The sequence below is a fragment of the Dendropsophus ebraccatus genome, chromosome 12 (genome assembly GCF_027789765.1).
Source record: "Dendropsophus ebraccatus isolate aDenEbr1 chromosome 12, aDenEbr1.pat, whole genome shotgun sequence".
In the NCBI taxonomy this organism is placed as follows: Eukaryota; Metazoa; Chordata; class Amphibia; order Anura; family Hylidae; genus Dendropsophus; species Dendropsophus ebraccatus.
In genome coordinates this window covers 56,987,380-57,009,516 of record NC_091465.1, presented here as the reverse complement: position 1 = coordinate 57,009,516, position 22,137 = coordinate 56,987,380, and the positions used below count along the sequence as shown (strand labels likewise).

At 43.5% G+C, this 22,137-nt stretch overlaps 1 protein-coding gene across 4 annotated transcripts in view; it reads right to left on the bottom strand.

Moving 5' to 3' along the window:
* Positions 1-17,168, bottom strand: part of LOC138769040 (NXPE family member 1-like) — an 83,974-nt gene extending 66,806 nt beyond the window's left edge. For 2 of the 4 annotated variants that reach the window (XR_011359202.1, XM_069947203.1), the window contains exons 1-2: positions 17,095-17,168; positions 16,863-16,966 (exon numbers count right to left, since the gene is read on the bottom strand). Coding sequence is in view for 1 of the 4 variants with exons in the window: in XM_069947203.1 (XP_069803304.1) it covers positions 16,863-16,961 (99 nt within the window). In the remaining 3 variants the exon portion in view is untranslated. Of the gene's footprint in view, positions 1-6,645; positions 6,716-6,747; positions 6,837-16,862; positions 16,967-17,094 lie in introns of those variants that run through there. The other 2 variants (XM_069947205.1, XM_069947204.1) reach the window with 2 other exon arrangements.
* Positions 17,169-22,137: the final 4,969 nt, after the last annotated feature.

The following is a 22,137-nucleotide window of genomic DNA, read 5'->3' as shown; positions in this document are numbered from 1 at the left end:
GGTGTAGCAGAGCTGAGATGGTGACATGGTGTAGCAAAGCTGAGATGGTGAGTTGGTGTAGCAGAGCTGAGATGGTGAGTTGGTGTAGCAGAGCTGAGATGGTGACATGGTGTAGCAGAGCTGAGATGGTGACATGGTGTAGCAGAGCTGAGATGGTGAGTTGGTGTAGCAGAGCTGAGATGGTGAGTTGGTGTAGCAGAGCTGAGATGGTAAGTTGGTGTAGCAGAGCTGAGATGGTGACATGGTGTAGCAGAGCTGAGATGGTGACATGGTGTAGCAGAGCTGAGATGGTGTAGCAGAGCTGAGATGGTGTAGCAGAGCTGAGATGGTGACATGGTGTAGCAGAGCTGAGATGGTGACATGGTGTAGCAGAGCTGAGATGGTGTAACAGAGCACCATGCATGGGTGAGCTGCGGGAGGTGTTGGGGGGCCGCGGGTGAGAGGGGGGGTGTAGTTTGTGACATGTGGGGGGGCGGGGCTAGGCTAATGCCGGTGAGCGCCGACACCAGTGACAGGGGTGCCGGTGAGCGCCGGTGACAGGGGTGCCGGTAAGTGCCACCGCCGGTGACAGGGGTACTGTGGGAGATGCCGCAAATGAGCTGGGTTAGAAGCGCTAACCCAGCCCATTGAAGGAGGAGGACACGTGATGCCGTCTCGGAGGGTGCGGGCCAGGAGCAGGGAGCGTGTCGGGTTGGACTTGGATTTGATGATTTTATGCATTTGGTGGGGGTGAGTGCGCCTAGATAACAGCAAAACTGTGCAGAATTTATAATACATTGGTATTGGAAAGATGGAAAGCTAGGGGTGGGCAACGTATTAATGCAAAAATAATTTTGAGGGGAATACCCCTTTAAGTGTATCTATCTATCTATCTAGATTTAGAAATCGCCCACAGCACACCGATTGTAGCAAAAAACATGTGAATTTATTCCATAGTGAAACAGCACAACATAATGTTAGATAACAGCGACGTTTCAACGACCTCCGTCGTCTTTTTCACGCTTGAAAAAGACGACGGAGGTCGTTGAAACGTCGCTGTTATCTAACATTATGTTGTGCTGTTTCACTATGGAATAAATTCACATGTTTTTTGCTACAATCGGTGTGCTGTGGGCGATTTCTAAATCTACATAGCAAAGTCTCGTCAGGACTATACCTGCTGGCACCCACTCTGATTGACAACAGTTGTGCTGCTTCAAGATACAAACTATCTATCTATCTATCTAAACAGCAGAGCGGAGTGCACTCACAGAAAAGGTGTTCGGAGTGCCAGCAGCGGAAACTGGATCTACGTCTCCTCTTCAAATAGTAGCAAGGAATTGCAGCACTTCCAAAATAGTGAAACAACTGGTGGTTTATTTAGTGAAGCAAATAACAAAAATCAGCAACGTTTCTGTCTCATCACAAGACCTTTCTCAAGCAAAGTAATCAGTGACTCATATCCTTTTATATACTTAGTGAAATAAGAAACAGGTGAGTAATCACAGGGAAATCATGTGACTAATAATATACACAAGTGTTGTGAAAATTTACAAAATAGGGTTCCGATCGGGAACATTGTGTAGTTACAGATTACATATATAATACATCTCATACAGTGATATTAAATATACAGCGTGTTATAAGTACTAAAATGTGTTTAATCGGCGGGGTCAGCTTCCACTCACCACTGCTCAAAGGTGAAAAAGATACACTGCGGCTGTCTCCATGTTCATCCGCCCTCGTGGTGAATGGTTTGTAAACATTACCATCCCGCATGCGCGGGTCTGTGGTTGTGATCAACTTGCTTACGTCATTGTGAGAGAAACATAACATCATGGAAAAGTGTAACTACAGTCAAGTAAGTACTCAGTATTTGGCCATAAGATCTTATGAAGCCTATAGAGTAACTTCACAGTGGTCTTAATTTCGGGAATGCTCAGTCAATCTGTGGCCCATACAACGAATCTCAGTCTGTGAAAATCGCAGGTGTAAACAAAATGAAGTAAGAACACTGTCTGTACTCGGGCACACAGAAAAGTAGCTGGGAACGGGTCTATAGATGTCAGGGGATAGGAACTCATTCCAGTGTTGTAGGGTTATCCGGTGGAGAGGAGAGTGTTCCCGCACTGCGGATTCACTCACCAGTCGAAAAACTCGGGGTCAAAACCGGGACCCACGATGTGGACCACGGGACCCCCAGAAAGTCACCCAAACCCCTCTGCAAACTTTTCCCCTCACCTAACCCAAAACCCCAGCACATACTGAAGATTCGCATTCCACACTGCAGTATGTCTATGTCCATTGAAAACTGTGCAATCATCAAAATCAGGACAGTGTATGGAGAACAAAAAAACAGCAATAGATCAGAGCAGTGATTGGTGGGCAGCTTTCCTCGCCGTGTCATAAAGAAATCTACAAAGAAAAAAGAGACAAAGGATATAAGTAACAACATTATACAAAGTTAAACAACACATAAAAACCTAGATGAGTTTTCGGACAAACCACTACCTTTCAAGACTCATCTGTACATTCTAGTCGTGATTACAAATTCCGCGTTTAACCCTTTCGGTTGCAATGTATCGAGTCTGTGAATCCACATCAGCTCACGTTTTTTGAGCAGTGTGGTTCGATCACCTCCTCTTTTAAGGGGTGGTATATGATCCAAGATCTTAAATTTAACCCCTTCGTGCTGCAGCTAGTTTGGGCCTTAATGACCAGGCTCATTTTTCAAAATCTGACCTGTCTCATTTTATGCTCTTATAGCTCAGTGATGCTTTAACGTAAGCTAGCGATTCTGAGACTGTTTTTTCGTCACATATGGCACTTTATGTTAGTGGCAAAATTTGGTCACTACTTTGTGTGTTTTTTGTGAAAAACATCAAAATATCATGAAAAATTAAAAAAATTTGCATTTTATGAACTTTGAAATTCTCTGCTTCTAAAAAAAGAAAGTCGTAGCACATAAATTAGTTACTAAGTCACATTACCAATATGTCTTCTTTATTCTGGCATAATTTGGTAAACATATTTTACTTTTTTAGGGTGTTACGGGGCTTAGAAATTCATCAGCAAATTATCACATTTTTGTGAAAGTTTCCAAAACTGATTTTTTTTTAGGGACCAGTTCTTTTTTTAAATGGATTTAGAAGTCTGGTATCCTGAAAACCCCCATAAGTGACCCCATTTTGGAAAGTACACACCTTAAAGAATTAATCTAGGGGTATAATGAGCATTTTAACCCTACAGGGGCTGGAGGAAAGTATTCACAATTAGGCAGTAAAAAAATGGAAAATTAAAATTTTCCAATAATATATACGTTTAGATTAAAGTTTCTCATTTTCAAAAGGTAAATGAGAGGAAAAGCACCCCAAAATTTGTAACGCAGGTTCTCTTGAGTACAACGGTACCCCATACCCCGTAAACCACTGTATGGGCACACAGCAGGGCTCAGAAGGAAGGGAGCGCCAATTAGCTTTTCCAATGCAGATTTTGCTGAACAAGTTTCTGAGCGCCAGGTGCGTTTGCAGTGCTCCTGTAGTGTCAGCAGAGAGAAAAACCCCCATAAGTCACCCCATTTTGGAAAGTGCACCCCTCAAAGAATTCATCTTGGTGTGAGGTGAGCATTTTGACCCCACAGGTATTACAGGAAAGTATTTAAAAGAACACAGTAAAAATGAAAAACTTGAATTCTTCCAATAATATGTTCGTTTAGTTTGAAATTTCTCAATTTCACGAGGAACAAGAGAAAAAAGTACCCCAAAATTTGTAAAGCAGGTTCTCCTGAGTACAATGGTACCCCATATATGGGTGTAAACCACTGTATGGGCACACAGGAGGGCTCAGAAGGGAAGGAGCGCCAATTAGCTTTTTCAATGCAGATTTTGCTGCAGAAGTTTCCGAGCGCCAGGTGCATTTGCAGCGCCCCTGTAGTGCCATCAAAGTAAAATCTCGCCATAAGTCACCACATTTTAGAAAGTGCACCCCTCAAAGAATTCATTTTGGGGTGTGGTAAGCATTTTGACCCCATAGGTATTAGAGGAAAGTATTCAAAATTAGACAGTAAAAATGAAAAACTCAATTTTTTCCAATATTATGTTCTTTTAGTTTGAAATTTCTCAATTTTATGAGGAACAAGAGAAAAAAAGTACCCCAAAATTTGTAACGCAGCTTCTCCTGAGTGAAAAGGTACCTCATATGTGGGCATAAACCACTGCATGGGCACACAGGAGGGCTTAGAAGGAAAGGAGCGCTATTTAGCTTTTTCAATGCAGATTTTGCTGAAGAAGTTTCTGAGCACCAGGTCCGTTTGCAGCGCCCCTGTAGTGCCAGCAGAGTAAAATCTCCTAATAAGTCACTCCATTTTGGAAAGTACACCCCTCAGAGAATTCATTTTGGGGTGTGGTGACCATTTTTACTCCACAGGTATTAGAGGAAAGTATTCAAAATTGGCCAGTAAAAATGAAAAACTCGAATTTTTCCAATAATATGTTGGTTTAGTTTGAAATTTCTCAATTTGACGAGGAACAGGAGAGAAAACGTACCCCAAAATCTGTAACTCAGTTTCTCCTGAGTAAAACGGTACCCCATATGTGGGCATAAACCACTGTATGGGCGCACAGCAGGGCTCAGAAGGGAAGGAGCGCCAATTTGCTGGAACAAAACCGCAGCTAGTAATGGTTATTAGAATAGCGCAGTTACTAAAATAAAATTAAAAAAATGAGATTACAGGTAATGTGGGGTGGTTACGGGCAGTCTGGGGTGGTTATGGGCAACCTAAGGTGGTTACAGGTAATCTGGGGTGGTTACGGACAACATGGGGTGGTCACGGGCAACCTGGGGTGGTTATGAGCAACCTGAGGTATTTACAGGTAATCTGGGGTGGTTACAGCAACCTGGGGTGGTTACGGGCAACCTGCAGTGCTTACAGACAATCTGGGGTGGTTACGGGCAACGTGGGGTGGTTACGGGCAACGTGGGGTGGTTACGGGCAATGTGGGGTGGTTACGGATAAACTGAAGTGCTTATAGGTAATCTCGGGTGGGTACCTGTAATCTGGCATGGTTACCGCAATCTGGAGGGGGTCATTGGCAATTTGGGGTGGTCAGAGGCAACGTGGCGTGGTCAGAGGCAACGTGCGGTGGTCAGAGGCAACGTGCGGTGGTCAGAGGCAACGTGCGATGGTTAGAGGCATCGTGGCGTGGTCAGAGGCAACATGCAGTGGTTACGTGCAATCTGGGGGGTTACATGTAATCTGGCATGATTACAGGAAACCTGGGGGGTTATGTGCAACCTGGAAGGGTTACAGACAATCTGGGATTGTTACTGCTAAACTGAAGTGCCTATAGGTAATCTGGGGTTGGTAAATGTAATTTGGGGTGGTTACGGGCAATCTGGAGGGGGTCATTGGCAATTTGGGGTGGTTACGGGCAATGTGCAGTGGTTACGGGCAACGTGCGGTGGTTATGGGCAACGTGCGGTGGTTACGGGCAACGTGCGGTGGTTAAGGGCAACGTGCGGTGGTTATGGGGAACGTGCGGTGGTTAAGGGTAATCTGGGGAAGGGTTAGGGGTAATTTGGGAGTAAACTGCAATTATTACTATAATAAAAAGTGTGTGTTTTATTTTTTTGTATGTTTGTCACTTTTTGTACTTTACACATACATTTTCACTGTATTACTATGATTACTGTGATATTTTCTATCACAGTAATCATAGTTCAGTGACAGAGACCAAATTGGTCCCCTTTACCGACGGCCGCCGCTATAACGTTAATAGCAGCGGTCGTCGGTAAGGGGGGGGGGGCCGGGACGGACCCCACACACTGCCCCAACCCCTCAGCTACCTCCGGTAGCTGGGGGGATAGAGTGGGGGCCATCTCGGCCCCGCAGCCTTATTCTCTGCCATCGCCGTAAAAAGCTGATGGCAGCAGAATAAGGACCCTTAGTGGCCGCCGTAAAAAGACGTATTGGCGGTCACTAAGGGGTTAAGATCCCTTTCAACATGCCCTAGGTCCAAAAAATGTTTGGAAACTGGCAAGTCTTACCTTTTTGTTCTGATCGAATATCTGTGTTGATTTAATCTTGTTCTCATATCTCGAGAACAAGATTAAATCAACACAGATATCGGCCCACCAATCACTGCTCTGATCTATTGCTGTTTTTTTGTTCTCCATACACTGTCCTGATTTTGATGATTGCACAGTTTTCAATGGACATAGACATACTGCAGTGTGGAATGCAAATCTTCAGTATGTGCTGGGGTTTTGGGTTAGGTGAGGGGATGAGATGTATTATATATGTAATCTGTAACTACACAATGTTCCCGATCGGAATCCGATTTTGTAAATTTTCACAACACTTGTGTATATTATTAGTCACATGATTTCCCTGTGATTACTCACCTGTTTCTTATTTCACTAAGTATATAAAAGGATATGAGTCACTGATTACTTTGCTTGAGAAAGGTCTCGTGATGAGACAGAAACGTTGCTGATTTTTGTTATTTGCTTCACTAACTAAACCACCAGTTGTTTCACTATTTTGGAAGTGCTGCAATTCCTTGCTACTATCTATCTATCTATCTATCTATCTATCTATCTATCTATCTATCTATCTATCTATCTGTAGCTTTTTTCTTTGGTCTATATGGACACACTGATTTGCACCTAAATTACTGTAGCTATCTAGGCTGTGCTTGCCATATCTTTTGTTTTGACTGAGAGTTTTAGACTTCCTAAACCCTCCTGTGCTTGCTTTGTCTTCATAACCTGTTGTCTTGAATATCGCCTGCCTTAGGGCATTTACTAAGGTCACTCAAGCTCAATTCAGTTGCAGTTCTGTTAGTACTGGCAGTTGGTTACAGCTTCACATGCAAGCAGGGGGGATTGTGGGAAAGTGTCTGCACTTGTGTTGCATGGCAACAGCAGGGTCACAGGAAAACCAAAAAGTGAATAAGTTCAAAGAAAGGCCCCGTTCACACAGGCCGACTTGCAGCGGAAATCTCGCTGCGAGTTTTGCAGCAAGATCCGCTACTAGATAAGGTCCTGGCAGGTCCCTGTGAATACATACTCGCAGCGGTCCGAAAGACTGCTGCGAGTATGTAATCACCCACCCACTTAACCCCTTAATTGGTTCCCGCTGTCTGTATACATTACCTGTCTCCTTTCTGCACAGGGTCCTGGCTTTCTGCTCTCCCGCCCAGCCAATCAGGGGCTGCGGCTGGGCAACACACTGATTGGCCGGGCGGAAGAGCAGGAAGCCGGGACCCCGTGCAGCAAGGAGACAGGTAATGTATACAGACAGCGGGAGCCGATTAAGGGGTTAAGGGGGCGGGTGAATTAAATACGAAAGACCGCTGCGAGTATCAAAGCACAGGCACCTGCCAGGACCTTACCTTGTAGCGGTTCTTGCTGCAAAACTCGCAGCGAGATTTCCGCTGTGAGTCGTCCTCTGTGAATGGGGCCAAAGGCTGGTTCACACTACGTTTTTGCTATCCGTTTTTTTTTTTCATCCGAAAAAAACTGATGCAATTGTGTGCATCTGTTTTGATCCGTTTTTCCATTGACTTCCAATATAAAAAACGGACACAAAACAGACACAAAAACTTAGTCAACCTCATTTTTGTGTCCGTTAAAAAAAACAGATCTTTTTTATAATGGAAGTCAATAGAAAAACGGATCAAAACGGTTGCATACAATTGCATCTGTTTTTTAATCAGTTTTTTCTGTTTTTTTGCAAAAAAAAAAAACAGATTGCAAAAATGTAGTGTGAAACCAGCCAAAATTGTACAGTGATGTGAGCTACTTTACTAAAATAGCATATTTGTTCTCCTTTACATACATGTATGTAGTACACGTCTATTTTTTTTCCTTCTGTGCTTCATGACAAAAACTAGGTTTACACACAGAAAATAACAGCGACATACCACCATAATTTGTGAAAACAATGGGGGAGATTTATCAAAAAGGGGTAAAGTAGAACTGACTGTGTTGCCCCTAGTAACCAATGAGATTCCACTTTTCATTCTTCACAGATTCGTTGGAAAATGAAAGGTGGAATCTGATTGGTTGCTAGGGGCAACTGGGGCAGTTCTACTTTGATAAATCTCCCCCAATATTTTGGTCATTATTCTCTACTGTGTGCGCACTGCCGGACAATTTTCCAATGGAGCTTATTACTATATTGAAAATACTGCCTTCTTTTAACCTCAAAATTGTGGCCATATTTTTCTTTTATTTTAGGATGTGTGGCTGTTGCAGTACAGTCACAGCATCCTAATGAATTATGTTTCTGGGAGTTCCAAGGTCCATCCGTAGCACCAAATGTATTTATTGAACATGCCACTGCGACCTTAGGCCACATTCCCACAACGCCTTTTGTGGGCAAAAGAAAGGCAATTGTTAGATAATGACGGCCTTTAATAATGATCATGGTCATTTACCTTAAAAGACATTGTGGGAACATAGCCTTAGGGGGTTATTATTATTATTGAAAATTGGTCCTCCAAAGAACATCCTGATATGGCTCTTACATGAGTCATGGCTCTAAGAAGGCAGTACGAAAATGTGAAAACCGCTTGTGTCCTCTAGGGGTGAGGAGCAGACTAGCTGTGATCAGATGATCACTGAGATAGTTGCAATTTGAAACTGTCACTGATGGATAACCCCTGACATATATATTTACCCGAAATAATGATGTAACTTTGTATTTATAATAGCTTCAAATCTCCTGCATAGACATAGATTTAAAAGATATCAAGCTGGCTACCTACAGCTGTCACTTGAGGAACTGAATACTGTTCTACACTGAAGCCAATAATAAAACAAATCTTTTGAAAACATGTAGACAAAACACAAAAGCACGCAAAACAATAAGGTAAGCATAAACATGCAGCATCAGACAATGTAGAGGTAAAGATATCATTGATGTAGTCTGAAGAAGCAACCTGGAGTTCAGACATACTGTACTGCATGACTATTTCTTGCAGATGGTTTGCTACTGTTAATATATTTTTTCCCTTTCTCATTCAGTGAATGACATGCTGCCATCATTTATGCTATATTAATATTGTTGGGGGTAGGTGCAGCTCACTAAAATAAATCCCAATGCTAAGGTTAACAGAAAAATGTCAATACCTGAGCATAAACAAATAAATATAGAATAAAAGAAAATGTATCTGTCCTCTAAGCATAAAGTGCTAATAGGATGTTTTAATCATAAACATATGAAAAAATCCATAAGCCACAGGGCCCTTGTGGTGCAATAAAATCAAAACAAATAATTGAGGAATAAAATACAAAGCGGTAAAATAACAATGTCAGAGTCCTTAACCCCTTAACGACATCGGGCGTAAGTATACGCCCCCGCAGGGTGGGCTTTAACGTAAACGGGCGTATACTTACGCCCGATGTTTCCCCGATCGCTGTGTGTTCACATACAGTGGTCGGGGAAGATGGCCTGCTATAATGTATAGCAGGTCATCTCTGCTCAATACAGATCAGCATATAGCAGCTGAAAACAGTTTTCCGGGTCATCGGTGACCCGGAAAGCAATGGCGATTGGTGCTGTCCGAGATAGCACCAATCGCCATTAGTGTCCTGGGGAAAGATGGCGCCGATGCCCCCCCCCCCACGATCGCCTTGATAGGCCGGCCAGTACCGGCCAGCCCATCATGGCGATCAAACTGTAAAAAAACAGTTTTGCCGGGTTCTGCACCCCTCAGCTAGGTAGCTGAGGGGTGCAGAACAGGTGTGTGGTGTAGGTGTACCATACTCACCTGATCTGGGCGTCTGGAGCAACGATCTGCGGTCCGCGCCGTCTTCGCATCTTCTTCGGGTCACTTCCAGGTTCGGTCGTCCAGCGTCAGAAATCTTCGGAAACCCTCGGGTCCTCGGGTTCGGCGGGCCTCAGCAATCTCCTGCAGCGTCGCTTGGGTTAAAAAGATTTTTTTTTTGTTTCCTATTTTTTTTTCTTTTTTTGCGCCCTAAAGCCGCTGAGTGCTGATCAGCATCGCACATAAGTGCGCCGCTGATCAGCAACTCCTCCTTTTTGGCGTAGCGGCGTTTTTTCCCCCCTATATCCTACCGCCACTGTCTGCTGATAAGTGCCGCACATAAGTGCGGCATTTATCAGCAGCTCCTTTCTTGGCGTAGGGATATTTTTTCTTACTGTCAAAAAAACACGTAAAAAACACTACACTACACGAAATAAACACCACTACAGATTTACATACCCCATATACCAATCCCCGTATAAAGATGGCCCTCAGGGTGTTTTCGGCGTTGGACACATACGTTATTATTGCCTCCGACACCAAAACAACCAGTGAGGATGAATGGGGGGGATCCTTCGTTCCTCCATTCATCCTCATCGTTCTCATCACCCAGTGACGTGTCTGGGGGTAGCGTAGCGTATGCTGCCCCCCAGACACGTCTTTTCCGCCAGTACCATCCCAATAAGAGATCACGGTATGGCGTGAAATTCTACAAACTCTGTGAGAGTACCTCAGGGTACACTTACAGATTTAAGGTACGTGCACACTGCGGAATGGCGAAGGACAACCCTTTGTGCATTCCGCAGCTGGCACCCGCCGGCGGACTGATGGAGTCGTGCGTCTCCACCCGTGTCATAGACTCCATTCTATGCACAGGCGGATTCCGTTGTCCATCCAAAGAATGAACACGTTCATTCTTTGGACAGAGGGCTGAATATGCCCGTGCATAGAATGGAGTGTGACACGAGAGGACACGCGCGCCTCCATCAGTCCGCCTGCGGGTGCCAGCTGCGGAATGCACAAAGGGTTATCCTTCGCCATTCCGCAGTGTGCACGTACCCTAAGAATGTATGAAGGAAGGGATACCCGAATCCAGCCCCCCAGATGGCCCCCCATCCTCGAAGTTAGTGGGAAGATCGTTCAGGAACTGATCTTCCCACTGCTGGAGAAAGGTTACCACCTGTACGGGGATAACTTTTATACCAGCACCCCCTCTTCTGGTCCCTCGCTGTCCGAGCTACTGTAGCTTGCGACACGATCCGAAAATATCAGAAGCAGTAATAAAGCCCAAATATTTAGCAGCCATGGAGCGGACCCAGCGCTTCTGGATATGAAGGACCCCGTATTGCACCAGGAAAACATTTTCCAGGTGACGTCCCGCACACTGGAAAAAAGGAGACCCCAGAAGAAGTGCAGAGTGTGGCGTAACAGGGGGATCAGGAAGGACGCCATTTTCCAGTGTGACACCTGTCCTGATCCCCCCGGCCTCTGCATACTGGATCGCTTCAAGGCGCTCCACACGTCATCGGAGTTCTACATTATCTAAATTCTGTCCCTTATTCCTATTTCAGGGGTCACGTTGATCCAGGGATTATTGTGATTGCCAATATGGAGTCGGGAAGGAATTTTTCCCCTGTGATGAGGCTACTGCCGTCTGCCTCACGAGGGTTTTTTTGCCTTCCTGTCATTTTCAACCTTATAAACTAAAAATTGGCCTAATACCCCCAAATAAATTAGAATTGTCCCTTTTCCCCAGCTAAATAGGTATGGCCGCCATACCCATTAGAGGATACCATGATGCAATTACAAAGCCTCTGTGCGGCCAGGACAGTAGAAACCCCCCACAAAAGACCCCATTCTGGAAACTAGACCCCTTAAGGAATCTAAAGAGGGGGGCAGTGGGGATATGGCCCCCTGGTGGCGGGCACATTTGTGGTGTGAAAATGAAAAAATTGTATTTTTTATTTTCACGGCACATGTTCCACATATGTGCCTGTCACCAGTGGAGTCCATATGCTCACTGCACCCCTTGTTGGATTCCTTATGGGGTATAGTTTCCAGAATATGGTCACTTGTGGGGGGTTTCTACTGTCCTGGCAGCACAGGAGCTTTTTAATTGCGACATGGCCTCCATCCTCCATTCCAGCCTCTAAATGGCGCTCTGTCCCTTTGGTGGCTTGCCCTGTGCCCATATGGCACATTATGCCCACATGTGGGGTACTTTCGTACTCAGGGGAAATTACCCTACACGTTTTGTGTTCACTTTCTTTTTTAACCCCTTGTGGAAAAGGAAAAAATCAAGGCTAGACTAACATATAGTATAAACAATGTTTAATTTTTACACTAAATCATTGATCTTGTCTTGATTTTTTCATTTTCACAAGGGGTTAAAAGATAAAAAATACACTAAATGTGTAGAGCCATTTCCCCTGAGTACGGAAATACCCCACATGGGGACATAAAGCGCCATGCGGGTGCAGGGTAAGCCTCCGAAGGGAAGGAGAGCCATTTGGATTTTGGAGGTTGGAATTGGCCAGACTGGATGATGAACACCATGTAGCATTTAGAGAGCCCTCGTGCTGCCAAAACACTGGAAACCCCCCACAAGTTACCCCATTCTGGAAACTTCACCCCTCAAGGAATCTAACAAGGGGTGCAGTGAGGATATGGATCCCTTGATGACGGGCACATTTGTGCTGTGAAAGTGAAAAAGTGAAAATTTTCACTTTCACGTCACATTGTTCCACATTTGTGCCCGTCACCAGTGGGGTCCATATCCTCATTGCACCCCTTGTTAGATTCCTTGAGGGGTGTAGTTTCAAGAATGGGGTCACTTGTGGGAGGTTTCCAGTGTATTGGCAGCACGAGGGCTCTGTAAATGCGACATGACCCTTGAAATCCATTCCAGTAAAATCCAGCTTGCAAAGGCCAATTGGCGCTCCTTCCCTTTGGATGCTCGTGCTGCGCCCGCCTGGCACTTTATGTCCACATGTGGGGTATTTCAGTACTCAGGAGAAACTGCGCTACACGTTTGGTGTTTTTTTTTCTTTTATTCCCTTGTAAAAATTGAAAATGAAGGCTAGAACAACATTTTAGTGTAAAAAATTGAATTTTTCCTTTTTTATACCACATTGTTCTGAAAATCTGTGAAGCACCTGTGGGGTCTAGATGCTCACCGCACCCCTTGTTACATTCCTTGAGGGGTGTAGTTTTCTAAATGGTGTCCCTTTAGGGGTGTTTTTTAGGTTTTGGCACCCCAGAGCCTCTGCCAACCTGAAGTGGTACAGTCAAAAATGACCAAATCTAACGGAGGCGTTGAAATTCACTAGGCGCTCCCTTATATCTGAGGCTTGTGGTTGCGTCAAATAGCGCAATAGGGCCACATATGGGGTATATCTATAAACTGAAGAAACGGGACAATCAATATTGGGGTGCATTTCTCTGCTAATAGGTTTATCATTATGAAAGATATTGGATTACAATAAAATCTCTGCACAGAAAATAAAAATTTTCAAATTTCTTACACACTTAGCTTTTATTTCTGTGACTCCATTAAAAAGGTTAAAAAACTTTCTGGATGTGCTTTTGCAGAGTTTGGGGGTGCAGTTTCTGAAATGGGGTGCTTTGTAGGGCTTTCTAACATACAGTCCCCTCAAATACACTTTAAGGCTACGTTCACACTACGTAAGTTTCCGGCCGTAGCGCGTTCCGTGAATAAGCGGCCGGAAACTTACGTAGTTTGCGTACAATGGAAAGTATACGATCTACGGGCGCACAGTTCACACTACGTACAAACTTACGCCCAGATCGTATTCAGCGCCGTAAAAAATGAACCAGACCATTATTTCGGGACGGAAATGCCGTAACTTACGCCCGTAGCGTAACATGCGGTCCCGTACGTAGTGGTGATTTCTTCATTTTGCCAGCTTTTTGTTCCAATCCAAAAGGTTCTGTGGGGTGTCCGGGGCTAGGCGAAGATTTCCAAGTAAAAGACCGCTGTTAGATCGCTACGAAGAGCGCTCAGGAAGCGTAAGTACGCTACGGGCGTAAGTTCGCGGTCCGTACGTATCTGGTCCAACTTGCGTAAAGTCCCGGCCGGAGTTTCATACGTATATGTCCGGCCGCGAAAAATATGCGGCCGGACATATACGTAGTGTGAACCTAGCCTAAACCTGAACAGGTCCCTAAAAATATCTGATTTTGAAATTTTACTGAAAATTTGGAAAATTGCTGCTAATGTTTTAAGCTTCCTATTGTCTAACAAAAATGAAATATAGTTTAATAAAAGCTACCAACATAAAGTAGACATGTTGCTAATGCTATTTAATATATAATTTATGTGGCATAACCATTTTCTGTATAAGCAGAAAGGTTTCAAAGTTGGAAAAATGCATTTTTTCAAAATTTTTCACGTTATTTTGGTGTTTTTCATAAAGATTTGTTATGAGTATCGACTCCATTTTACCAGAAATGTAAAGTACCGTATGTCACGAGAAAACATTCTCAGAATCGGCTGGATAGGTAAAAGCATCCCGAAGTTATTAATGAATAAAGTGACACTGGTCATATTCATAAAATTTGTCTCTGTCCTTAAGACAGTCCTTATTCATTTCAGGCTCTGTCCTTAAGGGGTTAAAGGGGTTATCCAGCACTTCAAAAACATGGCCACTTTCTTCCAGAGACACCCCCACTCTTGTCCCCAGCTTGGGTGGGGTTTTGCTGCTCAGTTCCATTGAAGTGAATGGACCTTAATTGCAAACTGCACCTGAACTGGAGTCGTGTTCTCTCTGGAAGAACGTGACCATGTTTTTGTAGGTTCAGGGAAGAAAAAGAGCGCTGCACCTCACACCTATGGCTGACACTAGTGCCTCTCGGCTGCATAAAACATCAGAATATTGTGTATGAATTGATCAAGCCACACTGCCCCATGTACCGCGTGCAGGTATCTGATACACATGGGTCCCTACACTAAGTCCACAATGTGCCGGTCAGTGACCATCACCCCCGCAGGCGTGCATGGGCAGGAAAGGGGGGCTATGGAAAGGCCCTGCAACCCCTATGCCACAGGACCAGATCCAAAATGCCCCCCCAAAAAACTCCCAGTCAGCACCGCCGGCGCAGGAAGCTGCCCCCAAACAGCACAAGTCTGGATAAAGTATTGCGCTCACCATTGCTACTGCAAATAGAATGGGACAAACAGGAGGGATAAAAGCTCATGCACTCAGGTGTCTCCTGCTAATTGCGGTCATGTGGGTTTTCCAGGAGGAGTGCAAAAACACTGAGAAAAGAGAGAAACAAAATACGGTTCAGTGAAGAAAAAGAGCGCTGCACTTCACACCTATGGCTGGCACTAGTGCCTCTCGGATGGTCTGGTCCTGTGACATGGGGGTTGCAGGGCCATTCCATAGCCCCCCTTCCCTGCCCATGCACGCCTGCGGGGTTGGTGGTCACTGACCGGCACAGTGTGGACTTAGTGTAGGGACCCATGTGTATCAGATACCTGCACGATGGTACATGGGGCAGTGTGGCTTGATCAATTCATACACAAAATTCTGATGTTTTTTATACAGCCGAGAGGCACTAGTATCAGCCATAGGTGTGAGGTGCAGCGCTCTTTTTCTTCCCTGAACCATGTTTTTGTAGAACTGGATAACCCCTTTAAAACATAATTGTTCAAACACACCGAGTTCATATAAGCTTCATGAAATGGGTAATATGGTCTTTATATTGAGATCTAGAGAGGTATTCCCATCATCCTCTCAATAGCTTGCAGCAATGACTGTCAGTGACAGTGGACAGATGAGGGTTATACTCCTAACCCACTGTGTTTGTGCAGCACTGCTGATGGAGCAAAATTTAAAGTTTGCTTAAAATAAATAGGTTATATGCATGTTTCTACAACCGGACAGATAGCGCTGCCCTCCTGGCAATCTGTCTATATTACAATGCGTACGCTCAGTCTCTCTGGCTTTACAACTGGCAGTCACCCCTCATTTGTCTACACTTAACAAATCTGAGTGAACCTCTGTATCCTCTGTACAAGTCAGGAAGGAGTTGGCCAAGCTATCACTCTATTTGTATATACCAGAAGCGAGGCCCCGCTTTAGTTAGAACGGGGATGGTGATGTTATCACACTAATGCTACATTTACACGAAGCGATAATTCACCCAATCAATCGTTTAACGATTTTGTAGCAATGATTTGGATTTCATAACGATCAGCGTTTAGACGAATAAATCGTTAGAAAATTTGTGAGAAAATTCGTAAGAAAAATCGTTATTGCGATCGTTTTTAAGATCGTTTAAGCCCATCTTTTATATAGGGTGAATCTTTGAAAGACTGTATACACGAAGCGATCTGCAAATTTTTAGCGAACGACGAACAATGATTTAAGAACATGTTAAAAAATCAAAATGAACGATTTTTCACTCATTGCTTGATCGTTTGCTGTGTTTACATGGAACAATTATCGCTCAATGCGATAGTGTTTGCTAAAATTCGAACGATAATCGTTCCGTGTAAATGCAGCATAAGACTTATACAAGTCGTTTGGTGCAGGTGCGCATCTCACCCATGTAGGATCAGTATTTCCTTTGGTAACACCGGTGTCCCGCTCTGCCCACAGAGAGAGACTGAGCACACGCATTGTACTATAGACAGATCGCCAGGAGGGTAGCGCTATCTGTCGGTTGTAGAAACATGCATATACCCCATTTAAGGGGGAACATTTCATCTATTATTATAAGCGAACTTTGAATTTTGCTCAATCAGCAGTGCTGCACAAACACAGAGGGTTAGGAGTATAACCCTCATCTGTCCACTATCACTGACAGTCATTGCTGCAAGCTATTGAGAGGATGATGGGAATACCTCTCTAGATCTGAATCCAAAAACCATATTACCCATTTTATGAAGCTTATATAACTCTGTGTGTTTGAAGATTTATGCTTTAAGGACTCTAAGGATTTTATATGTTTATGATCAAAACACCCTATTAGCACTTAATGCTTAGAGAACAGATACATTTTCTTTTATTCTATATTAATATTGTAACTAACACAAAAAAGTATAAGTATCATTAAATCTTAAAACTTAGAATTATTTCTTACCTTTTTTTGATGATGGTTTTGATGATAAACGAAGCTCATCAGAAAAATGAAGGCAGCTAATGATATCACATAATTTTGATACTTTAGGAAAGAATTCATTATGTCTGAGGAGAAACAATACAAAATATTACAAAACTAGATTACGTAAACTATCTGTATCCATAGATGCATACCCCCCCTCCCCCCCCCTCTATTTTATTTTGTACAAAAATGTGTTCAAAGCCAAACTTACCACAATGCTGTCTGTGTAATCTGCAAACTGGAACTGTAGAAGAAAAACTAGTTTAATGGGAAATGAAGGAAGACAAAGGGTGTGTCCTAGAGACATCACTAGGAAAACAAACTGTTTCTATAAACTCTCTGCGCATTCTTTCTCAAATTGGGGAAAGAACAACTTAACAATGAAGATGTGAACAGGGAGGTGGGTATTAATTTAAAAAAAATAGAGAGAGAGAGAAATTCCTCACCACCTACTATTGTTGATAATTAATTTCAGACCTAGAACTTTCTTTATATCAGCTTTACAATATTGTCGTAGGTTGGTCGGTATTAAATGTTGTAACACTTCCCCTATTGTACTTGTGGTGGTCCCCCAGACCTGGACCTGGACATGGCCACCAGAGATGGGGACTGTCCTCAGAATGGGAGATCCGATCCAGTTCTTCCCGTGTTAATAGGGACCATGGAGTGTGTTAGTTTCCCAATTAGTAATACTTAGACAGGTTATTGCTGTGTTGTGTGCATTTAAGCATGACTGTCGCTGCAACACTTACATTTAAGTATAGCTCTTTAACCCCTTAAGGATCGGACCAATTTCCATTTTTGCACTTTCGTTTTTTCCTCCTTGTGCTTAAAAAGCCATAGCACTTGCTTTTTTTTAACCTAGAGACGCACCTGATCTCGCACGGTAAACGGCATAAGCGCCAAAAAATCCCAAAGTGCAAAATTGCGCATTTTTGGTCGCATCAAATCCAGAAAAATTGTAATAAAAAGCGATTAAAAAGTTGCATATGCGCAATCAAGGTACCGATAGAAAGTACAAATCATGGTGCAAATAGACCAAAGGATGAAAGCGCTATTAGCCTGGGAATAGAGCGATTTTAAGGAACATATATTTGTTAACAATGGTTTGAATTTTTTACAAGCCACCACATAATATAAAAGTTATACATTTTACATATCGTTGTATCGTTGTAACGACTTGAGGAAAATCTATAACAAGACAATTTTACCCCAGGGCGAACGGCGTAAAAACAAAAACCCTCCAAATAAAAAAAAATGTTTTTTTTATTTTTTTATTTCACCACACATTTAATTGTGGGAGAATGATCAGAGTGTGATAAGTGTTTGGCAGCAAAGAGATGGACATATTTTGTACGGGGAACAGAAGCATACCGAATCTGATTTATTAGAGACTGATAGGCTCAGCGGAGCACTGGTGGAATGCAGAATAAGGGGAACATTTATTAAGTCCGGCGTTTTCTGCAGCTCTGGCACTACAGAGATTTATGTAGAGGCGCACTGCCTCTACATAAATCCCGTGTGCGCCGTTGCGCACGGCAGGAAACCTATGCCAGCTCAGAGCCAAAAAAATTCTGAATAGCGTGGACTCTGTTTTTGATCATGGAAGTCAATGGAAAAACTGATCAAAACAGAGGCACACAAATGCTTCAGACTTCAAACATAGTAAGAACCCAGCCTAAAAATGTTTGCACTAAAAAGGAAAACTAGTTAACTAAAACAACCACCCCCACCCCCCCTACAAACAATGAAAAAAGGTGCAGGCATTGGAAACTACTTGTTGCACAGATATTTATGAAGTGCACAAAATCTCCTTATTAGCCAAAAAAATAAAAATAAATAAAAATGTTCCCTATGGGGGAGAGTTATCAAACATGGTGTAAAGTGAAAGTGGCTTAGTTGTCCCTAGCAACCAGTCAGATTCCACCTTTCATTCCTCACAGACTCTTTGAAAAATGAAAGGTGTAATCTGATTGGTTGCTTAATCTCCCCCAATGTGTTTAGATTTTTAAGATTTAGTCAGTCAGTCAGTACATCAGGTAGCTTCTCAAATCCCCAAAGCCAAATCCCCAACAAATGAAATCCCCCAATGCTGAAAAATTAAGTAATTCTTGTGTATATCACTCAATGCTACTCATTTCATGGGGGTATAAAATGGCCTGAGGGGGTTTGAATTGGCCTAGGCCAAAATATACCCTGGGGTATAATCTAGCCTAGGCCAAAATATACCTGAGGTATAATCTAGCCTAGGCCATTTTAACCCTGGGTATAGTCTGGGCTGAGGGTATACTTTGGCCTGTTACACCGGTACTGAAAAGACTGGGATTGCTGGGATTTGTAGTTCTATACAGTTCTAGTCCAAGTATATTCTATGGCTAAACATTATGCTCCCACACATATGTAAGAGCAAGTCCAATACACCATTTTAACTATTGGGGCCCCACTCAACATATTCTATTTTCTCCAAACAAACTGGTGGTTGTACCTGAATATTGCTGCATCAGAAACTGACAACAAGAGGAAGGTGAGAGCAGCTAGAACAAGGGCGCGCAGAGTGTGTGAACTGCTAATTCCACTTCACAAGGACGCATTGCAACGGGCTGGCCCTGATCGCTCCTGCTACATTGTCTTCATTAGGACAGGTGAGAGGTGTCCAAGACACCAGACGTTTTCCTTGCTACTACATAACCTTCACCCTAGACAAATAAGTAAGTATCTGTAGGATATACTTGGACAAGCACTGTTTAGAACTAAAGATCCCAGCAATCTCAGTCATTTCAGCATCGGTATACTGACAAACATACTACAGATCCTAGCAATCCCAGTCATTTCAGCACCGGTATACTGACAAACATCGGAACCAACAAGAGTATGAAACCATTACAGCTAATCTATGCCGCATGAAATGTAAATACAGAGCAAGAGCAGGAGAAGGCCAATCCACAAATTTCTTTTCTAGATTGGACAGAAAACTGACCGACATGCAAAAAGAAGTTAAACAAATTAAGCGTGATAAATTCATGCGTGACAAGTTAGATTACGACACACAAAAAATTTTCAGCTGGCAATCGACCGTGCAGAAAAACAGGAGAAATCAACGCCCGAAAAAGAGATATATTTAGAATACTGGACCACAGAGTCGGACACTAGTGTCTCTTATGAGCCTACCACTAGTACGACAACAGGAAAATTAAGTGCACCACAAGAGTCAAGAAGCGGCCCTTTAGGCGAAAGACACGCAGGGGAGGCTGGAAGGCACGATACCAGAGGGAAAAAGGACAACAAAAAAGAAGGCTACAGGAAGCAGGTCACCTGGAAACGCCAAACGAAAAACCAAATGTCATAAATACCTCTGGTGTACCTCTGCCCCTTGAATGCGAGCAATTGCTGGATAAAGGCCTTAATTACGGTCTCGCAGAGGACTTTTCTCCTACAACATTTGATATTGACATGTTTAAAGGTATACGTAAAGTGAATTTAGTCAAACACTTTTCTGTTAATAAAAGTCACACCAAGCAGCAAACTGGAGCCGAGTCTCCTTGCACTGTGGGTCCCTTGGGATTCCAAGTCCCAGCAGAGTTTAACACACAAGAAATTGAGTGTGTACGTTTTCTAGACGGGTATGAAGGCACAGCTAGCTCCTCCACTGAAGCAACGTTTCTAGGTGGGAACAAATCAAAATTTTGCTCTCAAGTCACCCCAGGAGGAGCCATTGACACCTTCACAAGTCTGTGGTGCAAGAAGTCAAGGCCTTGATGTACCCTGCGGCAGTGAAGAATTTATCTGAGGCGGAGGACAGATCACTTAAATGGCTTAGTAGTCGCCTAGACCTCATAACGAAAAGGGCTGACAAAGGGGGGACAGCTGTCGTAATGTCGCGCTCGTACTATATAGAGGAGGCCCAGAGACAACTAGTTGATCGCCGTAATTATAAACTCCTTACCAAAAATCCTATTCCTAAAATTCATGAGCAATTACGTGGTCTCTTGCCGCAGCCTCAGCCCCTTATCAGCAGCAGGGTCAGTGCTTTGGACTATAGGGTTTCTCCAGTGTATCTAAAGATTATTGGTACTGTGCTGCTAAACTCCTGGATCCAATCACATGGTACTTCATATATGTTACACATAGAGATTTATCTGATAGATTTTTGAAGCCAAAGCCAGGAACAGACTATAAACAGGGAATAGGTCATAAAGTAAACACTGAGATTTCTCCTCTTCTCACATCCATTCCTGGCTTTGGCTTCAAACATCTGTCAGATAAATCTAAACCCATGGAATTCTTTGACTTTGCATCTATGCCCGCCATGTGTGATACTGTCTGCACGGCAGGTGTATCTATAACATACCCTCTCATCTTTTCTTCAGCGGCTGAGCTGGAACACTGCTTCAGACACTGATGCTGGGGCAGCTTTTTTGAAGAGGCAGAGCCTGGCACACTTGTATCTCAGTGTGCCAGGCTCTGCTGAAAATAAAAGATTTTGGGGTGAGTATCAATAGGGTTTCCCCTTCTTCCCCCAGCACTGTACCCATCCTAGCTAGGAAGGGGGGGGGGGGGAATTAACCCCTTCCTTGTTGTGATGTGTACATTGTGACAGCAATGTGGCCCCTATAGGGTTTATTGAGGATGCTATGCATCCTCACTTAACCCCTTGTGTGGCAGACCATAAGCAGCATCTGCTAAGATGCTGTTTACTGTAAGGTGCAGAATACCTGTCACAATGATGGGTGTTCTGCTTGTGGCCTTTTTTTATGGGTTTTTTCCTTTTTTTTCAGATATCAATATCCTGTGGATTATATCGGATTTGGGGGACTACGTCAACTAGGGGTGTTCTTTTTTTAATAAAATACTTTTCTCTATTGTGTAGTGTTTTCTTATTCTTTACTTTCAGACTTCATAGTGCAAGCCGTCTGATAGAATCTATTACTTAGTCGGGGCTTAGTGTTAGCCAGTATAAAATGGCTAACACTAACCCCCCCCCCCCATTATTACCCCACTACCCAATGCCACCACGGGTACTGGGAAGAGCTGGGTGACAGTAGTCCGGGAGCCTCAAAATTGGCGCTCCTGGACTGGGCGGCAGCAGGCTGGTAATATTAAGGCTGGGGAGAGCCTAAACCAATGGCCCTTCCCACCCTGGTGTTACTAGGCTGCTGTTGCTTGGTTTTTAACCCGTCTGGTTATGAAAATAAGGGGGACCCTATGCTTTTTTCCCCCCCTATTTCCATAACCAGCTGTTTTAAAAACCAAGCAA